At 40.0% G+C, this 24,713-nt stretch overlaps 1 protein-coding gene across 10 annotated transcripts in view; it reads right to left on the reverse strand.

Moving 5' to 3' along the window:
- Positions 1–24,713, reverse strand: part of MAST4 (microtubule associated serine/threonine kinase family member 4) — a 312,156-nt gene that overhangs the window by 105,460 nt on the left and 181,983 nt on the right. For 2 of the 10 annotated variants that reach the window (XM_049796545.1, XM_049796544.1), the window contains exon 1: positions 11,484–11,587. The exons of the other annotated variants lie outside the window; for them this stretch is intronic. In XM_049796545.1, the coding sequence (XP_049652502.1) occupies positions 11,484–11,575 (92 nt within the window). In that variant the 5' untranslated portion in view covers positions 11,576–11,587. Of the gene's footprint in view, positions 1–11,483; positions 11,588–24,713 lie in introns of those variants that run through there. 10 annotated transcript variants of the gene reach the window in all.

The following is a 24,713-nucleotide window of genomic DNA, read 5'->3' on the forward strand; positions in this document are numbered from 1 at the left end:
AGAGTAACGCTTAAAATGTAACTTCAAATCATCTAAAACTTGGCAGATAGTCTAACATTCTACAGGCATACACTACCCCTGTACTAGAACTATGTTCAGCAACATCTCATTTCAATAGGGTGCTGGATTTCTAGCATGCACTGGGTGTTCCTGGACCCTGATCTTTTGCTTGTCTGTAGTGCATGTGTTTTACTTCATTCCTGTACTGTGCTTTGGAATGATTCAACTATCTACCTACAAGATGAAACCTGGGAGCAGCTCTATGGATCATTTCTTAGAGCCTACATGAACAAGGCCAGTGGGACACTTTTGCCTCCCACTGCACTACAGTCTTCCAACAGCACCTTCAGCAGGACGTGTTCCTTCATGCAGCTCCCACATACTTCCATCTTTTCGGTCTAGCCCACCCAAGAGAGAAAAGCAGCACACAGTTCCCCCCGACCCACATCCTTACACACACCCAACACTCCCACAGGGACCTGGGCCAAGCGCTCCCAGCACGGACAGAAGCCACACTGCGCTGCTGGCCCATAGGCCAACTTCCTGGGGCAGGTGCCTTTTAGAAAACACAACATTATTGTTCCCTCAGTATGATCTGAAGGGAAAATTCATTTTTCCATACCAACTGAGGCAGAAAATGCAGAGAGTCCTTAGGAGCTCTCTTCAGATTGCCTCCTTCTATTAATATCCATCTGTTGATCCTTGGACTGGATTTAAGCAGTCATAGTTCTGAAGACCATATAGAACTTTATGTTTATAAAAAGACTGGCCCAGTATCTCCAAGGCCATTACCATGGTTTGTGGGAGAGATAATAGCATCAGCAATGAATTAGTAGTGGTAGAACACAGCTCACTTAAGGAAAAACAAGAATCAAAATAAAGCTGGCCAGAACAGTGGCAAACCTTCCAGATTTTCACAAAACTTGTCAATGATTAAACAAACACATTACCTTGCCTTGGAGGGCCAAATTACTAAATCTCTTAACACTGTTACACTGTGTCTTGTTTGCTGTAGACTGTCAGAGTAGGTAAGCCTACTGGTTTCTTCTTGCCTTCTAATTTATGAATCAGAAGAAGGAAACACATGATGGTTAAAAGGTATTAATTTATAGATAATGCTGAATGCTTAGGTCTGACCTACACAAACAATTTGCATATTTAATAAAATAACCTAGTATATTCATATACTCTAGTATGTTTTGTATTTCCTTTGAAACATTTCCTTTACGGGGCGACGGGGAAAGGAAGAGCAGTTTGCTGTTCTAAGATTTGAGGAAGACACATAAGAAAAAGTGTGAAGAAACTTAATTTTCAAACTTGAAAAAAACCAGGAAGGAGTTTCATCTTTTGGTTTTGAGGTTTTTTTCCCACCAATAGAAATCAAAGCCTTGCAAAAGATGATAATATATATTTGGCAAGACAGACTAGCATGTGAGAGACAATCAAGCAGGAAGGAAAAAACTAGATAGAAGTGTATTTCCCAACAGAACTAATGTTCTCTCATTAATCACAGGTCACAGATGGGGAGCAGATGCCTCCAAACACAACAGTTCAATCATCAAAACATGGCAGAAGGGCCAGGGAAGAAGCCAAATCACCAAGCCGCAGGTAAGAAAAAAAATAAAATACAAGCTTACTTACAAAATGTGTTACGTATTTTCTTTGTCCATTATGTGGGGGAAGCAAAAGGAAGATGTTCTGGTAAGACTTGATGGTACAGTGAACTGACATAATCATCCTTCTGCGTGGGGTGCTTGTAGACAAGGTGAACAGAGCATATTGGACTTGTCTGACTGCCTTTGCTTCTACTATTACAGCACTTATGGAAATTCCCTTGACATACCCATGCGTTAAGAACAAGCTAGACAGGCCTAGACTCACTGAAAAAGCAAATCCACAAAACAAATGTACACGATCTATTTTTTATTAGTTAACTCCAACAGGGCTAACAGTATTATCACAAAGGATATTAGTTACTTATGTCTTCTAACTGAACAGCATAGTCAGATTAACGTTCAAGCATCCTCCTTCCAGTTTCCATAAAAGGGAATTAAAAAAAATCTGTGTGTTATGAAAACTGTCCTGACAACAAGTTCTGGTAAACACCAAGGCATCTGTTGGTAGAAACATAAGTCTGATTTATTCTTATCCTCAGCATCTAACTTCTGTTTCATCAAGGACTGGCTTATTATATTTATGTTTGAACTATGTTAAATCTGTAAAGATGTATTTATCAACTAAAAATTCTGATAAAGATTTTTGCCTTCTCTCAGTCAGCATTGACTGTAATCAACAGAAAACATCTATAACTGAAGGCAGAATTTCACTCTAAATTGCTAGGCTCATTGACATTAAGCTATATATTGTTAAATTAAATGACACATATCTATTACAAATAATCTATCAAGAGAAGAACCAGGGAAGCTCTGTTTTCTACAGTTTCATGTCCTCTCATTGAATCATAGCACTACATCTTCTACAACCCTCCTGCAAAATACTCATCTCTCATGTTGCACTCACTCTCCAAACTGCCTTTGGGGTCACCTTCCCTCACTTTTGTTTAGCTATCCAGAGTGCAAGAGATGCTTCTTTGCAGCCACTGCAATGCCATCTCTGGGACATTTAGCCAGAATGCCACCACCTCTTGGCTGGAAGAAAGTCCTGCCTCCCAGTTAGAGAGACCTCTTGTGCATCCATCAGGCACACCAACAAGTTCTCATGTTCTGTTAGAGTTAGGTTTGGGTTTAAGGAGGGGAGGTTTCGGTGTTAAAGTACATACTTACAAAATATCCTATTCTTAGGACTACCTTTCCTTTGTTTTCTACTTTTGAGGTTTCTGTATATTTTTATGTAGGAATACCTTTCCAGAAAATTCCAGCACCTCATCCAAGAAGTGAAAATACCAGTTCCCCAAAGAGAATTTTAAGAACAAGAAGAATTTAAATTAGAAACTGATTCATTATACTCAGATTTATCAAAGGAAGCTCAGCTAGTTCAAACTACTGTATCCATCTCTCAGTAACAACTTCAGGATTTAAAACTGATGCATAAAAGCATCATATTTAAATGTATTTCAAAGACAAAGTATAGGAATCTTTCTTACAGAAATCCATCTCTGATGAATAGCTTTAATAAACCAAATAACTATTATATAAACTACTCTCTCCCAGGTACGCGTCAAGAAAAGCAAAGGGTCGAAAAAACACTGCAAGTTGTTCCACATGTGCACATCTATCTTTTGTGAGAAGTGGGATTCTATTCAGAAGCCTCTGCCAAATCTCATACAGGATGGGGCCCCAGCAGCCCAAGAGAGGGAAGACTGACTATGCAGTGTTCACAAGTACATGCAGGAAAATAGCTGCGGAAAACAGTCCGTCCTCTACTACTGTTTCAGTTATGAACATCTTAAGTGCTACTTAAAACAATCACAGATAACAAGTACCAGCATTCAAATAAAGTAACTTTTAATTTATTAGCCCTCTCAAGTTGAGCTCCAGACGAAACTGATATCCACAGAATTACCTCAAAAAAAAAAAAAAAAGAAAGATTACTATAAAGTGAATCCTTCTTCTCTTTCTTAAGGGAAAAAGAGATAGGTATCATGGTATTTCACAATTTAAATGCTATACTAGTTTGAATTAGTCAAGTTCAAAAATTTCAAAGAAATAAACCAGCTTCTTTCGGTGGTGGTGGGGCAGAGCTGAGAATCTTGTTAAATTTGGGAAGACAAGCCACATTTCCCAGACAAGCCACATTTCCCAGAAACAAGACTCGTAGTGGCTGCACTTTGGGAATTTTCAAAAGCCGTAGTATGAATGTACACTATAAACAGCATAAATACCCTCGTAGATGGAAAAAGTCTATCCTATTTATGCCTAGATGTGCCTTTGAATAAAGCACAAGTAAGAAAAATAAATGCTTCCAAGAGTTGAACTGACCTCATAGTATCAACCTCATTCAGCTTCTCAATAAGTATTATTTTACAGCTACTGCTTGAGTATTTATGTATACAAATGTCTATGTACCCTTACGTGCATGCATTTATTTACAGTCTGTACAGGGGTATACATATGTACTGATACATATGAAAATAAACAACAATATCAATAACATTTTTTCTCCAACAGGTTAAGTTTAAATTCATGCAAGTTCCCTAAAAACAACAAATAAGAGTTTTGTCAGACACATAAAAAATGTTCATACTGCTGTATTCCCTTATTGACACACACAAAAGGAACTGAGTTTGTTTTACAACCACCTTACTGCCTTAAGAGAAATAATGTTTTTTAAACTCTGCAATACAATACTATAATCAAGCACTAACAGGACTGAACATATATATACTTATTATAGAAATATATTTTTATTAAACTAAATTATTTTCACATGTAATACTTTGCATTATTATTTGTTTCAGCAAATTAAGCAGCATTAGGAACGGTATTTCTTCAATAATCAACACCCTTGACTTTACACAGGACTACCTTAGCCTAAACATAATTAACACAGATTTTTAAAGTTGCTTACATGTAAATTCTTACATAAACTAATTTTTTTAAAAACTGAATATATGTATCCTTGATTTCCCTGTAATTTATCTGGATGTTAATAAGTGTGTTTTAAACCAGTCTATTTAGAAAAGACAGACACTTTGATCACATATAAATGGCCATTTTCTTACCAGTAAGCAGTGCCTAATTTGACATCAACATTTTTACAAGGGGAAAAAAAAAAGATCCACTAGTGGGTAAACTTTTAACAATTTTTCTTTAATGTACGATTTTAAACCTAGGTTAAAGCCAAAGGACGGAGATCAAAACCAGGCTTTACATGGTAGAACATCTACATAATCACTGCATATGCAGAAAAAAGAACGTGTGGGATAAGGAAATTGCAGTTTTTACTTTCTAATTAGCAAACTGAACATGCCAGTATTTCATGAGAATAACAGATTCTACCTAAATAATTATAATCTTTCAAGAACTACAGAGCATGACAGTTTTCCTTATTCCTAAACAATTATTTAGGGAAGACCATTCCTAACTGAAAGGTGAAAAAGCTGATATATTTATTCTGGCATGATTCCTAAATTTTTGCACTCGTCTGTCAGTGGCAGGAATACCAGCAGCGTGCAGTCTCTGGTTCTGAAGTCTCTCTATTGGGTAGATCAATCTGGGCATTGTTCCGGTTTACAGTACTTAGATATGTTTATATTTAATGGGACCCATGCCAAAAGGAGTTTTCTAGTTCACTACTATTCAATTTGGCTTGAGCATTTTAAATAAAATGACAGAACTGACCTACCATGACATTTAAGGTTGCACTGGAAGTGTTTTTTTTTAATCTCAGCTTTATTCAGGTGGAAGAGTCTACTGAAGTAGATCTAAATAATACTAATATGTATCAATAGTATATAGAATATGCACCATTACAACAACAAATGAGAAGTATGTGGTCTCAGAAATGGACAGAAAAATGCCAAGTATATTAAGTGTGAGTGATCTCCTTAAATGTCTCTACCAGTGTACATTTAAGTCACACAAAAAATTGTCAAGTAACCATGCAGTGTTATGCAGCAGACCCCCACATCTGATGAAAGTGGGAGTTCACTGTTGAATCAGAGTTCCATATATGGCACTTGCATATTATGCCTAGATACTATGCCTAGATACAATTTTATGTACTAATTCTACATATTTTGGGGGGTGTTTTAAAATTTATGTTACTGCAGTTAATGAACTTGCAAAGGTTCAGAGGAAAGATCCTCTGAAAGGTTCCCAAGAGAAAATCCAGGAGCCATCACTGTATGCAACACACCTGCTGAATAAGGCTGAATCAAAGATAAGTGAACTTTCTGGTTTTCCTCAGCTTGGGAAATACAGTACAGCACATATGAATCTGTCCTGGTGCCATCACAGTGTTCCTTCCAACAAATTTACCTCCTACTAAACCTTTTTCTAATGACAAGTAACTTGACATCCTGATCCAGGTCTACAGCCTACAGATAAAGTGGCAACATACACAGAAGAACTGCACGCAACATTGAATAGTTTTACACCACTATTAAATTAAATTAAGAGTGACACATTTAATAAGCTTCATCAAAAATGTTCAACCTAAAACAGTTAGCAGTATCTTCATACGCTAAACACAGTGGCTCAAAATACTGAATGATTTCATGTCTCTAACCAAATTGTTACCACTCACATTTCCTACTTTGTAAGCCATGCACACTGACATGTGGAACAAATTCATGGGGAACCTACCCTGAAATGCACTTACCTGAGCACCATTTCCAGCTTTGACAAAGAACTACCAGAGGCAAGCCCATCAATCAGTATGTGGAGTCACACAAATAGGTACATAGCTTACTGCTACAAGAAGTTTGAAGCTCTCTGACAGAAGATGCATCAGAAGAGGCAATTACATCTGAGAAGAACAGTCAGCTTCTAATATAGCAAGAAATGTAATGCCTCTCTAGAACATCAATGGAGCAGATACAAGCCAAATTCAATGGAGAGGACTGAATCTCTGTGTAATGTGCTCACATCATGTTATATGTCCCAACAACCAGAGCTCATGAAGGGATTTCTAGACCACTGTCCTTTTGATTCCCAGGGTAAGAAAGACAAAGACTATCTCCTACTGTGTAACAGCAAACATTAACCATGACAGTATAAAAAAAAATTTAAAAAAAAATCAATTGCAGCTTCTTTCAGCATGTTCTGGTACTTTCCTAAGCACTAAGCTTCTTTTTTATTTTGCTCGTTTCCTGTTTCCTTAAGTTTTCTATAGTAAGATCTTTGGTGAAATCCTAAAGATCTTGACTTAATTCTAACAAAATAGGATTTTTTCAGAATAAAAACTAAGCAAAAATACAGGAATATCACCAGATGAATCCTCACCAGTCTGGCTGAAGCTAAGAAACAATGATGGCTCATTGGAGAAAACTGATCATTGCCAACATTCAGACTGTAAGCAGAACTTGTAATACATTAATTGCTTGAACAAAAAGTTTGGCCAAGTAAACCAACCAGAATAAAACCAACATACTCACTTTGACAGTGAGACTGTAAGACTATGCCCCTAACACACAGCCCTTACAGTGAATGAAAGGAAATACAATTACCAAGGTAAGATACATTAACACTTCACTATGAAGCATGGAAAGCAGTGGCATCATTAGTTTAACAGATTAACTTCTAACAAAACATATTCAATGGCACAGACAGCCTGCATGGATGTATTTCTTATTCCCCCCAGTTTTAGGAAAGCAACCTCCTCTCTGAACTTATTCAACACCTATCAGGGTTAATAGCTCCCCTCTCTCTTGCATGTAGGAATTAAGGCAAATGAAGAGGGTTGAAAGTAAGGAAGAGGTAAAGCTCTTCAAATCACCACGCTCCAAAACATACATTAAAAAAACAAATACAGCAAAAAGCAATCCTTTTCTAACTTTTAACCGATGTTTACTTCTGTGTAACAAAAGTAAAATAACTCAAGTTGGAGCATGGACAGAATCAGCTGGCATCAACACAATTGTACTTCATTTCTGTGGCTGCTTTTATGTTAATAAGTGTGCTTGGTTTTCTTATGTCACTAACAGGACCACTTCTAATGCCTATTATTAAATAAAACAATCCACTTATAGTACACTTACACATAACACTGTGTTGATAAAGGAAAAAAACAAGATCTATACAAGAACCAACAGCAAGAGTTTACATCATAATTTTAAAATAACTGCAACTACTCAAACTACCAACTCAGAGAAGTTCAAAAAGCCTGCTCAGTATTTTCCAGGAAGCATGCTATCCCAAAACTAATAAAACTACACCAAAGTTTGACAACTCTATTCTCTGAGTTTCCAATAAAAGTTATAATTTTCCTTTGTTTTTAACATTTCAGGAATGGTTATGAACTGTTAGAATGTATGAATTATTACTTGACGATTGACGAGTATTTTAATCCTGTATCAGGAAAGTCTCCATACCACTTCAGTGACTGTACACAAATAACATGAAGTTTCAACACAAATCATCCAGGAGTCTACTTCGGCTGAGAAGCAATTGGGCAAGCATTCATAATTCCATGCCTTTGGAAAAAAACAACACTCTGACTCAAAGGAAGAATGATTGTAATAACATTGTTTCAGTGCAATTACCACAAAGAAGCAAGAGAAAAGCACACACACAAGAAAAATGAATCACTGGTTTGTCAGTTTTGTAAAAGACAAAGAGAAGATCAGAGACAGAAGAGAGAAAGTCGCAGGAGGTAACTAAATACATAGCATAGAATGAAGCAAGAAGTATTTACTGATTTTTCCATATGGAAGAAGTGTGTGTGTGCACAGCTACCCACATCTACACATTGATCTATATAAATGAATGTATACACATACACAGAGACTCTCTCTCCCCCTCCCCACCTTCTCTCCCTCTCTTCTCTCCCCCTCGTTGTCTACTCCAGACGATGCCATTTCAGGCAGGAACCTGAAGTTAGTACTGTGAAGGGTCCACACACTCACAGCAATAGAAAAATAAGTTAACACATGGTGGTATACATATTTCTTCTCTGTAAAACCACAATGGTGTAATCTATGTCATTTATAGGCTCAGCGATTTGAATACCAAATGCCTCCAATTTATAACTGAAGAGAATTTTTCTACCCGCCAGTCCTGAAAACCTACTCCATGACTTGAAATTCAGGCTGGGATATTTCTTGTTCAGATACCACTTCCAGAAAGAGCTGCTGCAATTGAAATTCAGCTAAGTCTACCGTTGGAAAACAGAAATAAAAAAATCTTAATGAAAGACTTCAGTCAGCAAATAAGACCATAAACTAAGTTTTATATCCATTTTATAACTTAGCTGCCAGGCTCAACACCGCAACCAAACGGAGAATAGACTGTCTTTTCATTCTTTATTTCTCAGAACCTCAGCAAAGAGAAATAAATGCCTACATCAAGTAAATCTGAACAAAGAAACAAATTCTTAGTACTAGCAGACAATTGTCATTATCCCTAGTGCCAAGAAAGTAGGATAGTGCTTATAGAAAGCATAGAGCCTAGCAGGCCACAAGAATCCTGGTAGTATAGGTAAAAGTAATTGAACACACAAAAGGAACATACCCAAGAGGCAAAAACACCCAATCAAAACATAAAATTAATGCTCTCACATTGGCAAGGAGTCCCAAAGCCAAGTGTGGATACAACCAGAAAGAACAACGAACATCCCTCAAAGTTTTCATGAAGCACCAAAGCTTGTCATTAGCTGGACAACAGTTTCATAGGCAGTGTTAATATTAAGAATAAAAACCTCTCTTGAATCAGTGGATCAAAAACTTTCAGTTAAGCACAGCTGGGAGATTCAGATCACAGGAACTAGACACCCTTCAAGCCTACTCATAGGTCCTCTAAAATGCCTGGAAAGCTATACAAAACATGAGCAGCTACCACTACCCAGCAGCACTCTTTCAGAAAGGAAAGGCATTCTGTGGCAAGTAGGCAGCTATCCTTCTAGTCTTTTCATGTAACAGTTGGGTCTATGGCTGACTGTGAGCCTGTGAAGATAGTCCAGATGAGATGCAGCTCAGTACATGTGGACCCACCTGGTATCTTAATTAACCCAAGGCCATTTCTGCAGCAGAGCCAGAAGAATCTGCACTGTCCATATTGTTTTTATTTCTTCTGACAGTTTCATCACTCTGAAATCTCCCATTTACATTAGTACATGAATTAAGACCATAGGGTACAGGGGACAGGTCCACCTTTAAGAAAGGAGCTGAAGAAGTGGGCCGGTCAGCCTTCCCCTGGAGATGGCAGAGCAGATGCTGAGCCCTCCATCCGGATGAAAGAACCAGCCTCAGAAAGGAGGGTGTCCGGGCCCATTAAGAGTAAGCAGTCTTTAAACTTCACTGCTGGCTTTTTAGTTTCACAACACTGTGACATACTGATTTTGCTACAGAGAGGGCATTAAATATTGAATATCCCCATAATACATAAAACATAACTACGCATATGGCATATACTATTCACTGATATACCATATATGTGATATACTGAGACAGTATTCAATGCTGCTTTAAAAATTCAAATATTTCAACAAACCCAGTATAGTATTAAATGTGTTTGAAAGGCAGGAAGCATCCAAATATTTTTAAAAAACCCAACAAACAAGTGGTACGCATGTGTTTCATGCTTCTTGTGAAGTCTACCAAGTCTCTCTCCTTGACCTGCCGTGCAGCCATACACTTTATAAAAGGTATTTTTAGGTCATCATACAGGTGCAAACCTATTTGAGTAAGAAAAGTGAAGATGATTTGAAAAAGCCACAGCACATTCATGTTGCCCTCTTTAAACACAGATACATTAGCAGCAGAAAAATGTGTAAGGCCTATTTGGACATTCAGTTGATGCTACGTAAGAGTAAAAAAATTACTTACCAGAAAGGAATAATAATTAATTATAACTCCGCACTTACAGCTACCCCCAGTTAGGCACATAAAGGGTAGATATACAGTGAAGGAACAGTTTTGCATTGGTGTGAAATAGGCCACTTGATTTTCTTACTTTAACTTCCTGCTATTCAACAGACAGACTTTTTTTCCTTCTGAAAAATATCAGTACATAAATACTTATGTTAGAAATGGCCAGCTCTACTAAGCTTCTGTGCTCCTTGCTTTATGCCAGCTTTTCAGCCAGCAGAAGAAACATTTCATGTATGTTCTCCAAAGAGAATACATAAGCTAATATTCAAGGTAGTTTCACAGACCCAGTATGTCTCAAAACAGCATATGGAGTACTAGTGAACAAAGTTACAAACTTCTATAAGCTTTTGCTACTCCTTGTGATAGAGCCATATACTTAACTGCAAGGGATACCACAGCACAAAAAATGGCCAAGATGTCAAAGCTTATCAGTCTTCTGTCCATTGATGGCACAACCCTTTAACTTTTACTTAACATTTGTTATTTCCAAACCTTTTTTCCCTTCTGACAATAATGAAAATGCTACAAAAATTCCATTCCTGTATTAACAAAATTCAGCTAGCCTGTCTAAAAAAGTAGTTACACAAACCTGTCTCTTTAAGAACACCGATCAAAGTAGGCTATCCTGAGTTGTCCATATAAAGTATATCTCCTCCGGATAAAAGGTCAAATATTTGAAAGCAAGCTGAAAGCGAAGGGGGGGGGGGGGGGGGGGGGGGGGGGGTTGGAAGTCCAGTGGAAAACAAAAAAGTGTTACAAAAGGAGACAGACTAATAGGCGGCGTTTGGTCTGTAAAAATACCAAACTAGAAGAACCCCAAGGGACGCGCAAGGCGAGTCTCGCAGCTCTCCCGGGTTCAGACCGGGAGAAGGCAGGAGGCCGGGAGTCCCACGCCCGACCAAGGGCTTTCACTGCCGCCCGCGCCGCTCACCTGGCCGCCGGCCCCCCCCCCCCCCCCCCCCCCCCCGCCCCCATAACCCCCAGCCCGCCTTACCTCTGCGTCCGGCGGAGGCGGGCGCCGCTCCTCAGGTAGGGCAGCGTGAAGTTCGAAAGGAGCATCCAAAAGTTGGGGTCCGACGCATCCATTTCCCTGCCTTCGAACTCCTAACAACTCAGTGCCATAATACAAGCGGGAGGAAAGGACAGCGCCCCCGACCGCTCTCGGGAGACGGACAACCCGCGGAGCGGGGGGAGAGAAAGGCAGAAGGAGAGAGAGAGGCAGGGAGCCTCTGGAACGGGAGAGAAAGCGAGAGCAACTCGGACCGGCTGCAACTTTACCGTGCGGCTGCTCCCCGGGGCGCCGCCCCGCCCCGCCCCGCCCCGCCCCGGCAGCGACCATTCGCGCCCGCGCAGGGGTCGCCCGCCGCCGCAGCAGCCTTCCTCTCCTCCGCTCCCTGCCCGCCCCGGCGGCGGCCGGCCGAGCAGCGGGCGGGCCTCCCCCTCCCGCCTACCCGGCGGTGCGCGGGGCGGGAGCCGCCGCCGGGCCGGCAGCTGCCGCCTCCCTCCACCGGCGGCGCCAGGTGCGAGCGCCGCCGGCCCAGCCCGGCCCGGCCCGGCCCGGCCCGCTTCTGAGCGGCGGCGAACGCGGGGCAGCGCCTCGCACGGAGGACAGACGTGCAAGAGGCGGAAGGTGCGGGCAGCGGACCGCTGCCTGGCCGCCCGCGGCGGAGCCCACCCGCGACGCCGAGCGGGCGCCGGTTACTCCTGCCGGAACCGGCAAGCGAAGACCCCGGACGTTCCGTTTCAAGGTGCAGCGTACACATGTCACTACTGCGACTTCGAGCCTAGCCCGGGAGAACCCACAGTGCAGACGCTTCATTACTCTTTCTCACATCGGCTCCCTGCCACTTCAGACCCCGGGCGTTCCCCGCAGCAAGCGGGGACACCTGCCGTCATTACCGGCTATCTCTTTTGAGAAAGCTGCCTTGAAACGCAGGCTGGCAAAAGAAGGGTGCGGAAAGGCTTTGAGTACCTTTTCCACTCAAAACGGTGACCTAATCCCTCAGGTTCTTTGAGTCACTTCCTCCTCCGAACTTGCTCTCTTGGCCCTTTCCCAGCTGCCTCCCAGCTCAGCTGGTTTTCTTTCTTGACTCCCCCCCATCACCCCACCTTTGCTTTACTTCTCACTTTAGCTGGCTGCTGTCCTCAGTCTTTTCACTCCTAATTACAGCACCACCCTCAAGCCCTCTCTTCTCTCCCTCTGCAGCTCTGTCTAGCCTAGCATTTTTCCTCACATCTCTGCAGTACACAAATAAAGGTGTTTCTAAAATTACTACCATACTGCATTGTCATTCAGTAATGCCAAACTCCAGTTCTTGGAAGCAGTGGTGGTCAGGTAGAGAAAAACAGTTACTGTGGCTTCAAAAAATTACAAGGTTTGTTTTAACATTCTAAAACTTCCATTTGCCTTTTTGTTTCTCTCAGGGTCACATTTAAGGGCCTTGGTCACATTTACGGTTATGGAAAGAATGCTGCAAGTTTTGTGCTGAGACTGTTTACTTATTTTACTGAAAGCAAGACTCCTGTCTAATCTCAACACTGAAGGAGCTGTATCTTAGAAAAACATTAACTACTGTGATAGCTGGCAGCACTGCACTCTCTGAGAGAAATTATGTAGCACTGTGGTTAAATCACCCTAGGTTGTCTGCAATAGGAGGAGGAAAACCATGGGAAACAGAGGAAAACCTGATGTAAATACAGACTAGTCTATTGCTTGGGTGAAAGAAAACTCATGGCGCAGAACGCTGCAGAGCAGAGCTGGAAGGGCTCACATGACACTTGGGATGAGAGAGCTCTCAGGATACCAGCTCGGCGTTGCAATGTTAGCCCTCGCTTTGAAAAGCCTCCAGAACTACGCTTTGCAAAGAAGGCACTAGTGTTCTCTAACAAACTAAAACATATTTATTCGTGGGGTGCACAGGAACATTTGGGAGGGATAGTTTTACAAGTCACAGGTACAAACTTTATCTTATTCAGGAAACAGGTTTAGACAGGCATTTAATACGGTGTTCACACAGCAGTTACCACCGAAGGCCTTAGCACAAATGCCCAGCAGACACCGTTTGCTGACAGGCCACTGTAAACAAGTGAGATTAGCACTGATCAAACACAATAATCTAGCACTTCTCCAAAGAAGTGTTAATTTTTATTAATTAATTTTAATTAATCAATTTATTTTAGAAAAGACCAGTTCCATCTGAGAAGAAGTGAAAATAGGTCCATCTAGATCTCAGGCCTGATTTTCTTGTAAGAGTAAGGCTGAAACGGCCGCAGAAGCTGGTACTCTGGCCAATCTCTGCCTGTGCCCCTCACAAGGGCTCAGCAGGAGGGCCCTTCCCAGCCAGCCTGCATGGCTGCTCGTTCTATACCCCTCCCCTAGAATGTAGAAGTAGTATTCACATCTACTCCAGCCAGTAACAGAAAACCTCTCCTCCATTTATTTTTGCTTTGAGGCACGCTTGCCCATACTGAATGTGAAGTTTTAAAGGTTCATGTGAAGGCAAGCACAGCTGGCAACCCTCCTTTCTTAAGAAGGAAATTCCCAAATCTCTGCATAAGCACTGAAAAACATCTCCTCCTCCACGTATTCCACTACCTCATCTTCTCTGCTATGTACACAAGTTTTTGCCTGTAAATCGGCATGTTTGGGGAAATAACTGTACATAATCATGAAACCAAGGAATTTTACCTATCTGATGTTGTGAACAACACTGGCTAAAGAATAACAACAGTCTTCCACCTATAATGCAGGAAAAGTTTCAGTGTCCCCATCGCCCTACAACTTCTCCCTTCTCCTCACCCTTCCTAAGAGGCAGTTAAAGGAGTACGTTCCCTCTCCGATTAAAAAAAAGCAGTTTGGTTTCTATAACTCAGCCAAGTGTATCATGTGTGGGGTGATCATGGAACGTGTAGGTCAAAACTCATTTCATACCAAGGCCAAAAATTAGCAATCTTTTCTCCTGCAAGGCCAGGCTGTATGTAATTCAACTCATGATTTCTTTGTGAAAATCTCTACCACTTCATCAATAGTGATGTGAAGCCTCCAACTCTGAAACATATCCTAAAAACTTTCAAAAATGAAACAAGACTAGCTTGTCATACTGTGGGCAAAGATCCACCTGAAAAAAGATGATTGCTGCTTGCAAGTAGACAAATTCTAATAGAAAAGAAGTTTAATCCTTCTATGTACAACCAGAGAGATGATTATACCAAAAGCCATTACACAGACCTGGCTACTGCAATATACATTTCATGATCTGACAAGTTGGATTTTTGCAAGAGCAGAAAGTAGTGAAGAAATTGTAGGAAAAAGTTCCTGTCCATTTATATAGCAACAGAGGGTATAACAATGCCATCGGAATGTCATTCTACATTCAATACTGAACATCATTCACTTCAAACTGTGGCTTCTCATGGTCAAACCTCTTGCAACTCCATTTTTAGACCCTGCACAGACTACTCAGAAGCAATAGCTCCCAAGTTACATGACCTGTGGATTCAAACACAGCTTCTCCTTTGCTTTCTGCGCACAATTAGATGCACACACAGTCCTGCTAACTAGTCAGGCTGTTTCTAACACGGGCTCAAAAGCAAGGAGACTTGAATAATTATTTTTCCAAGGTGTTTGGTGGACATAATGCGTATTAAGGCATTAGAATCTTTGACAAAGGCATGGAAATGAAGGGAGGACTTGTGAGAAGTCCAACATAGTCCCACAGCAACCTTATATGAATTAATATGCTTCATAAAGGGAAACATGGGGCTTATCCTTAAGAGCACAACATGTAAATGATGGTGAAGACTTTGTAGTGCCTGTCAATAAACAACACAGCTTCCAAAATGGTGCCTGCAGTTTGTAACTTTCCATGCCACAGAAATGTCTGTAACTTTCCAATCACAGAAATTATTTCAAAGCAAACATCTCAAGAGAGAGTGAGGTTTTGCAAGCTATTTAAGCGGGTACTACAAGGCTGCTAAGGGTCCACCTTCTCTCCCAATTTAGTGAGGTGAATCAGCTCAGTGAGGGACAGCCCAGGACCAGACCCAGTACAGGGAAGCAAATGGAGTGAATGGTCAAGAAGAGAGGCAGGGGAAGAAGAACCACGTCTTTGGCAGCGGCTATCCCTTAAATTGGAGCCTCTCTCACCATCAATACTGATAGTGCTGCTTATCCTCTGAGAACACAGGCTCAACAGCCATATTTTATCTTGCTTTGTAAGGCAGTGCAATTTACACACCTCTGCCATATAAAACTGGACAAAAAAATTGAACAATGCAGATGATACAGTGTTCCAAAACACTGTGTAAACAAACCCACAATTATTAGGAACAGCTCTACGATATACTGATAAACACATACTTTACAATTAGATATATTCCTTGCAGCAAAATGTTATTGATATGTTCAGCCACTGTAAATAACTCTCCCTCAGTATCCAATTAAAAACACTGAATTCTGTCAAAAATATATAAATAAAATACAACAGTTAAGAACCTGCGAACATGTCCTTACCAGCATTTGTTGCTTAAGTTTTCAGCTATACAGCCACTCCCAAAATAACAAGCAGCTCAGGCAACTTCATCACTTAGGAGATGCTTTACTATGTAACTTGGATGATGAGTTTTATTTGTCACAAAGCGTTACATAAGGTAGAAGATAACAAAACAAGTGATAACGATCATTAAGCTCTCCCTTTTACATTCACTTGAAGATAAAAACATCACTCAAGTCAGAAAAGGTGACTAATCTACCCTTGCTTTGAAGAAAATTACACTTCCAAAAGCAAACTTATAAAAGCCATCCTTAGAAGAGTTTCATTCAATACATAAGCAAAAAGGATTTCAAAATGTCAAAATTTACTTCCACTAATTAACAGCAATAAAAATTCTTCCCCAGAAATATTTTAATTATATAGAATTGATTACTGACTTTAAGTACCACCATGAAATACTTCGGAAGTTGAACAGTGTACCTTTAAAACCAAAATACAATATCAATAATAAATCAATATTTGGCAAATAGTATTCCAATGCAAAAGTTATCTAACCTACCTTCTTCATGCTGATAATTACATTAATATGCATTGGAATTTTTCAAAACATACAAGAAAATGTTCTGGAGTCATTGCCCTAAAGCATTACAGACTGCTCAAGTCTTACAAATTTTATAGCAAGATGTACTCTGAATGCAGTTCACCAGCAACAGTAAATAGTTCCTTAAAGATGCTAAGACTAGTAAAATCCTAATAGCATAGGCCTCATACTGAATAAAGAGGGTAAATTTGTGAACCATGAAAGAAATAAGATTGCCTTAATGCATCTTTTCTATTTGTGGGAAAGGAATAATATGTACTCACAGCTTTTAGCAACAAAGAAATGCTTCTCATTCCATCAATACCTTGGAAGGACATTAGATTAGAACTGAGTTTGCAGATGGGTTGAGAGTTTGTTTGAGTTTAGTTGAGCCTTTTCAGTCAGATCATTATTACCCAAAGAGTAACAAAGGAACTGGCTAAGCTGCTCATTAAATTATTGCTATTTTCAAAGTGTCTTGGAATATCCAGAAGTTCTAGAACAGTGAAACTAAGCTGTCATGCCATAGCACTCCTTTAAAAAGACAAACACAATACTAGCTGCCATCAGGAATGAATTCAGGTATGGTAACATACTTACTGTCACTAAAAACAGTGTTACACATATAATAGTCTGCCCAAACAGATCTTGTTTCAAATGAGACTTCAAGTCTGGTCAATAAACATATCAGGTGACAATACACTGAGACATTTGTAAAACATTCCACCTAGGTCCTCACAATGTTTTAATAACTTAACTAGCACAATACAAAAATTTATGCATGATACAGGAAACATTAAAACTCACTTACAGATTTGAAAAAGTAACTGCACATTAAATGTTTCTAGTCAATCATATAGAGTTATGTTCTTTGTTTAATACAATTCAATACTGCTATCGGTGATCTGGAAAAAAAATTATAACTTTTCTAGCAAACAACACAGAAGAGGTAAATAACAACAGAACATGACAGTTTATCATTGGATAAAGCAGCCTTGTTTGAACAATATGCATTCTAGTCTTGCTAGACATCAAGTCATATCAAAGCACAAAAATAACCCACAGACATAATATACAGCAAGATTCTGGAAGGCAGGAACAATGCAAAGAATTTAGGTACTGTCATAGATAAACAGCTAAATAGGAGCTCTTCATGTGATGGTATAGGTAAAAGAATAAACATCCCTCAGATCTACAAGCAGGAAAATCTCTCATGGGAGTAAGGAAATGATACAACTGAGCATTGAGGGGCTGAAGTACAGTTAGTTGTGGCATTTCCCAAAGGTTACAGAAAAGTCAGGAGGAGCTCAAGAAAAAACAAATTATAATGAAAGCTGAACTATAGTGTGCAGCTTGAAAAGTTTAATCTATTCCATTTAGCCAAGGCTAAAGGAGTACCTTGGTTGTTCAGTATGTGTATCCCCAGCAGGAAGAGATTTTTGGGAGGACATGTGTTGTAAGAATAGTAAACTCCATCCTATCCCTGCCTCACTCGTAGTGGAGTTAGGGGTTCAAACTGCAGGAGTCAGATGAAAAAGCAAAAAGTTTTAAATTCACCTTACCCATTGTAACACAGTGGATTTCTCATCACTGTAAATCGTACATGCCTTTCTACCTAAAAAATAATCACACTTCAAACAAGAGTTAAGAGGATTGATTAAAAAAAAAGCAGACAAGGTTCTACAGCCTGTTTTATATAGGAAGTCAAAATAGAAGGTCTTATTGCTCTATTCAGTCCTTAAAATGTACTGATTAATAATTGCTTTTACGCTTTAATTTACTCTTAATTACAATAATTGAGATCTTGCTCCCTCTAGCGGTTGATGTTGATATTTATTACCTCCCTCTACTGACTTCACACGATTTTCACTGTGCTACAGTGTAAAAATAAGTCGAAGAAATCACAGAAGTAATTTGTGGATGTACACTGTGTATCTTCCAAATTTCTAAGTTTACTTAGAACTGTTTATAATTACACATAAACACTATTGCTCTAACCAGTTCTGAAGCAACATGCAAAATTCAAATAATCCTCCCACTGCTCTCGTTTATTATATTATAGCTCATTTAATATAAACACACATAGGAAAAGCAATGGTCCCAGCATCTTTTCCCATTTCTGAAAGGTTCTAAATAGACACACAGTATTAATTGGAAATTAAATATATTGTGTAGCCATCTGCATCAGGCATCAAAATTCAGCAACACTATTTTTAATCCAACATTTTGCTATCTGTAGTGGAGTGAGCCAACCATGCTAACAGCTATGCTACCTTTGCTCTGGTCCCAGAGATCAGCTTCTCCTTCTGAGCTAATTTAACAAACAGGCAGACTAATGAGAAAGTGTAAAAGAGTTATTCCCCATTTTTATCACCGAATTTACATTTACCTTGGCAAGTAGAGAAAGCATTTCTACAGTTCAGAAGTGCTACTTTATGTGGTAAGCAAGTCCAGAAAGGGAGAGAATACAGAAAGCATCTGATAAAAATGTCATCATTTTCCAGATACTGTAGTGCTTGGACCCTGACTTCATTATCACAAATGCCAGAGGGGAAAAAACCCCACTGTATTACATAGCTTAGTATTAACCTATTCTGCTTTGTTTTTCCAGTGCTTTTTTGTCAGCACTTAGCAGCATCCTAAGAGGATGACACCTTTTTTTTCAAATCAATAATTAACCATTTTTGTGGCTCCAGTAGCACTGGTACAAATGTGAAGGCGGATATGTTGTCCAACAGATACGTAAAAAGCCATAATGAATGTTTCCATGGTTTGGGGCACTCATGTGAAGCAATCATATGCTTCAGAGACTTATTCCATTGCACTGGCTCAGACCACTCTACACACTTAGAATTTCTCCTGACCTCACACATCTAGCCATATTTTACCATGCATCTTTTAAGATCAACAGCCATAGCCTATATGGCAAATGGCATTATCTTTAAGGGTCAAAGTGAAATTACTAAAAAATTTCTTAAGAAAATGTGGATAAAATCATTCTTCTAGAACAGTAGGTACTTAGCTGTTGTTATATATTCTGCATCATAGCTGCAGTCAACTAAGCCATATTTTTTGAGATTAATTCTCAACTCAACTGTAGATATTTTTTTTTTAATAGAAGTTTTTGGGGTTTTTGAACTGTAAACTTAAAATTGTTTTCTTTAAAGTTTAAAGCCAAATAATTCTGGTAGACCATATAAACATTACATACAGCATATAATCTTTCTGTACCTTTTTAAGATTAAAATATTCATATTAAGACTTTTTTTACTAGAGAAACTTATTGCTTAAAATAGAGTTTGAAATACATCTGTGAAAAAGACTGTTCAGCATTTTCCAGTTTTGGGTGGGTTTGTTTTGTTTTAATAACTTGTTAGCATATGGAAAAGAAAAATTCAAAACACACTACCTTCAGAAGGAAGGGCAGTTGAGTAGAACGTTTTGTCATGCCATCACAGCATTCTGTTTTTATTCCTACGAGAGGAATACTGCTCCTTATACAGAGCCATTTCCTCATGTTCAGCACTGCACCCAGCCACCCCACTGCCATAGACACCAGAGTAAACAGACTTAAGGGATTCTCTATGCAAAAGTCAAATGAACTAGGGAAAGAAATCAAGCTCAATTCCTGTTTGATAGCATTCAACCCTGTTAGGTTTGGGAAGGCTGTCATCATGAGTTGTAACTTCTCATTTTTAAGACACCTTTTGGGGTGGTGGGGAGGTTTAATGGACTTCAGCACAGTGAAGCACTCAAGCCTGTCAATCAAAGTCTAAATAGATTGATTTCGGTGATACTGAATTTAAAAGCAATTATTCAGTATAAATGTGGTCTTCAGTGAGACGGAAAACTTGATCAGCTGTAATACTTACACACTGAGTGTCTTAAATTAATCAGCCAACTCAGCACAAGACTGATGGCTACAGATCCATTGCAGGTCTCTGTCAGAGCAAGAAAATTAAATGCTCCTCCCCAACATTGGCAAGTACTGTGTTTATTTCAGCTATTTTGAACACACAATTTATTTTCAAATCCTGATTTAAATCACAGTGAATAAAAGTCAGGTGTTAAGAATTCAGAGCTTTGCAGTATATATACACCCAAGTAGTTGCATTTCCTGAGCTCTTCCCTGCACTCATCTGGCTTCATGCTTCAGCTGATCTGTGTGATGGATCTGTTGTCAGCAGAACAGTGTGAGATGGAGCACCTCATGCAGTGCAAGCCAGCAAATTGGAACTCAGGGACATAGGAAGTTAAAAGGGGAAACATTATGCTTAAAAGAATATTATGTGGACTGCCCATTAACATTACCCTTGGTATTTCAAACAATGAGCTGAGCATACAGCACTGCAAGTTGATAACATCCTTAAATCTCTTTACACAACACCCTTAATGCTCTTCTACTCAAAAGGCTAAATAATAGTAGTTCTGTTTCAGCGCACACCTGACAGTTTAAATCTGAATTTCTGAATAACCCTAATTCACTCAGCTCATACTCTTTACATCCATGGGGTTTTCTGAACTGTTAAATACCCTGTCCCTCAGATGGTGCTGCTGCTGAATAATCCAGATTGTACGTGCAGATGATACGGTTGCCGAACAGAGCATCACTGGAAGCACTAGAACTAACTATAGAGAAAGAAGGTAATTTTACAGAAACAAAATGGAAAGCAAGCATCTAGAAGTATAGAAGTGGTAAAGATTATTTTAGTTAGTTATGCTTGTCAAACCATGAGAGAAAACCCTCACAATGAAGGACAAAATACTAAAAATGATCTCATGGCTAAGATGCCTCAAGGTCTAAGACCTAGTGTTATCTAGTCGTTTAATCTCTCTTTGTACTTCAGTTCTCCACCTGTACAGCAAAGATAACAATGCCCCACTACTTCTTGGGAGTGCAGTGAAGATAATTCCAGAATCATTTGCATTAAATGCTCAGATACTAAAAAAGGAGGAAAGAAAATGAGTAGACAATAGCAGGGAGATCTTATTGAGGCTGACCACTCTACGGATTCAGAGGTACTGCGTGATTTCTACAATCCCCTCCTCCCTACAGGCAAAGATGGTACAAACACAAGTTAAGATGGACTCAGATGAGTTAAGAAACAGTCTTAAACCTCTCCCTCATGCGGGGAGAATGACAACAATCAGGGAGGATGATATAACAAGTCACAGACTTCCACCTTCCACCCCCAAAGACAGGCAGACAGATTTCATTTTAGCTTTGTAGGACCGAGAGTGCACCTCAGTGTTCTGAAACATACAAATTTTGTTTCCATACATACAAATCAGCACCTCAACTGGCCCAATGTTCCATCAAAACCATGTAAAACAAGGCATGCAGGATCAGCACAACCCGTGCTAGCTGTTTATACATCCAGCATCCTGGAAAACTCTATCAGTTATAGTGAAAATAGGGAATTAACTGCTCAGCTTTCAAGTAGCAGTTCAAACCACTGAGTCCTAATTTCACAGGTATCGGCCAACCGGATTGTTCCACTCATGTAACCGTTAGTTTATGAAAATATCAATATCCTGATACAAAAGGGACTTAAAAACATTTATCATTACAAATATACATTCTTTGTATGCCAGAAATAAAAAAGAAAATTAAAAAAAATATCTCAAGACCCCTTCATCATTAAATCAGCCTCTCCTTTGACCATCTCCAGTCATGTCTGGTCATGGTTTACCATTAATTTTATTGAGCCTGAACTAAGTGTGTAAAATTATCTGTTTGTTTCTCTCAAATCAGTGTACTCATTCATGTCGGTATTTTGAATTTTTTTTAAGAGGGATTGGTTCTTTCAAAACGTATGCAACACTTCAATTCTGAAAAATTTACAAGAAACTGTGCTTAATATTGGCAGAGGATTATCCCAACATATTCCATGTTAAGTATAGCCTATTCTCTATCCTGCTGTTCCTCAACACCCATGCTTGCACACTTCTACATATACACAAAAGAAGAGGATTTCATCAGTCCAGTGGCAGACAGCATGTGGAGAGCCTAAATGTTCTCCTGGCAAAGTATAGAGGTGAAGGAGGAACATACCAGACTGCTCATAATGAAAGAGACTGGCTTCAGTTGATACACCAGCACTTCTTATGATCCCCTCCTCTCAGGTACTACAGCAGTTTTCAGAGACACTTCCAGGTTTTATCAGCCTGGGAGGTCGCAGAGCATTAACCACCTTCCTAAACTCAACAGCATGTTTTCCAGTGTACTTGCCAACAGAACTACAGCAATCAGACTACAACTTCTAAAATATGACAAGAACTTCTTCCAGACTGTTGTGGCTGTACTTTGGGGTCTCATAGACATGTCTTTTACAGTCTTCTTGTTATATGAAAGTTTTAGGCCCATTTCTGGTCACTGTTTACTTCTCTATCAAATCGCAAATTCACCTTCCTGACCAAGCAGCATCATATCATCTCTCATCCAAGAACCCCTCTTAGAGCAATCCCCCTCTCAACTCCTTGAAGGTACACATTTTGGCTGTAAAACACACTAACTTTTTGCTAGGTAGCCCTGAGGCTCTGAACTCCCATTGGCTTTGCTTTACTGAAGTGTTACTGTACTCGAGCTGGCAACTGCAAACCACCTCCTCTTTTCTAACCCAAAGAGGCCCTTGCTATTCTCTCCTAACAGCAGGTCCTGAAGAGCAGAAAAAACAGCCTCCACCACTACTGGCATAAAGAGAGGACAAGCCATGCTTTTGCTCTAAGACAGCAGCTTTCTTCCTGCTAGGAAAGAATTTTTTGCAGGCCTGGGCCATTCCGTCCCACAGTCTGTAAAGCTAACAGACAGTCTGCTGCAGAGTGCCCTGTGGATTTGGGCCCCTGATTGCTCTAGTACAAGCCCAGAAGGTCTTATTGCTCATCAAAGCCAGACTTCACAACATACAACCAAGACAACACAGTATCACACGAATACTGACACTATTGGCATGCACGCACAACGAATGGTTACCACCGTGACGGATGCACTCAACCCCCCCCTAACCAAACCAGCAGCAGTTTGGTACAGTCTCCAAAGGAGGTAAAGTCCTGAGCTGTAGCCAGGCCAAGAACTCCTCTAGCAAACCCACAAAGGAGCAGAGTGACACAGTTAAAGTTGTGGGTACAAGGAGTCTCATGCATACCTCTCCCATTGTATGCAATCTGACTACAAGTCAGCCACTTCATCTTGTAAATATGACAGCCTAAGTGAGCCTTCTCTGAGCTCTCCCTGCTAGGCAGCGTGGCTGCATGTTGGTAGTCTCCAGCAATGAGATCTTTTAGCATGACACATTGTTGGATAAGCCCTATTTGAATTCTCCCTGGACGGCAACTGGACTGCATGCCTGGCAACTTTCCCCTTGAGCAGGGATGCCTCTCAATATTAAGAGATATTAGTCATTTAGCTTAAATAAGTAAGTTTTAAATAGAATGAATCACACTTAGGTTTATAATGTTGTGTGATTTACTACACTGTTTGTTTAGCTTTACTTACTTAGCATGAGTAGATTTGCTGAAGCCTTAGGCTGCAAGCTGTTAACTTGCACTTAGATCTACTGAACATGTACCTACTTAGTCGAAACGGGCCTCCACAGCCAGGGTAAATCAGGAGGTAAGGAGGCTTCAAGGCTACTACCATCAACAGCATCTACAACAACCTGCAACAAGATAATGGACAGCCTGTCTGGAGACAGCGAAGGAATCCAGTAAGGAGTTAGAAGGCATCAGGCCAGAAACACTATTGGACCAAAGGGCATGTGGAAGACGTGCAAAGAGTGTGAAGAATGCATGAGAGGCAGACAAATAGTCTGTATGGGCATAACTGCCCAGGGATTTCTTTGTTTGGGTCCTTCCTTTCTTCCTTCCTTCCTTCCTTCCTTCCTCTCCTTCTCCTTCTCATTCCCCCCTTCCTTCCATTGGTCCATCCCCAGAGGCAGCCAGCTGGAGCTGATCCTGCTGCTGTACCACTCTATTAAGTTACTTATTTTTATAAGACTCGATGCCCAAGAGTCTGTTTCAGGAAATCGAGGGCTTGAACTTCAGAGCAAACTAACACCGGACACCTGGACAGACCGGTAAGTGATTAATAGCATGCTAAACTTTGAAATCCTAGGTGATAAAAAGGACTGTGCACATACAACCTTTTGGACAT

The sequence above is a fragment of the Accipiter gentilis genome, chromosome Z, assembly GCF_929443795.1.
Source record: "Accipiter gentilis chromosome Z, bAccGen1.1, whole genome shotgun sequence".
NCBI lineage: Eukaryota > Metazoa > Chordata > Aves > Accipitriformes > Accipitridae > Astur > Astur gentilis.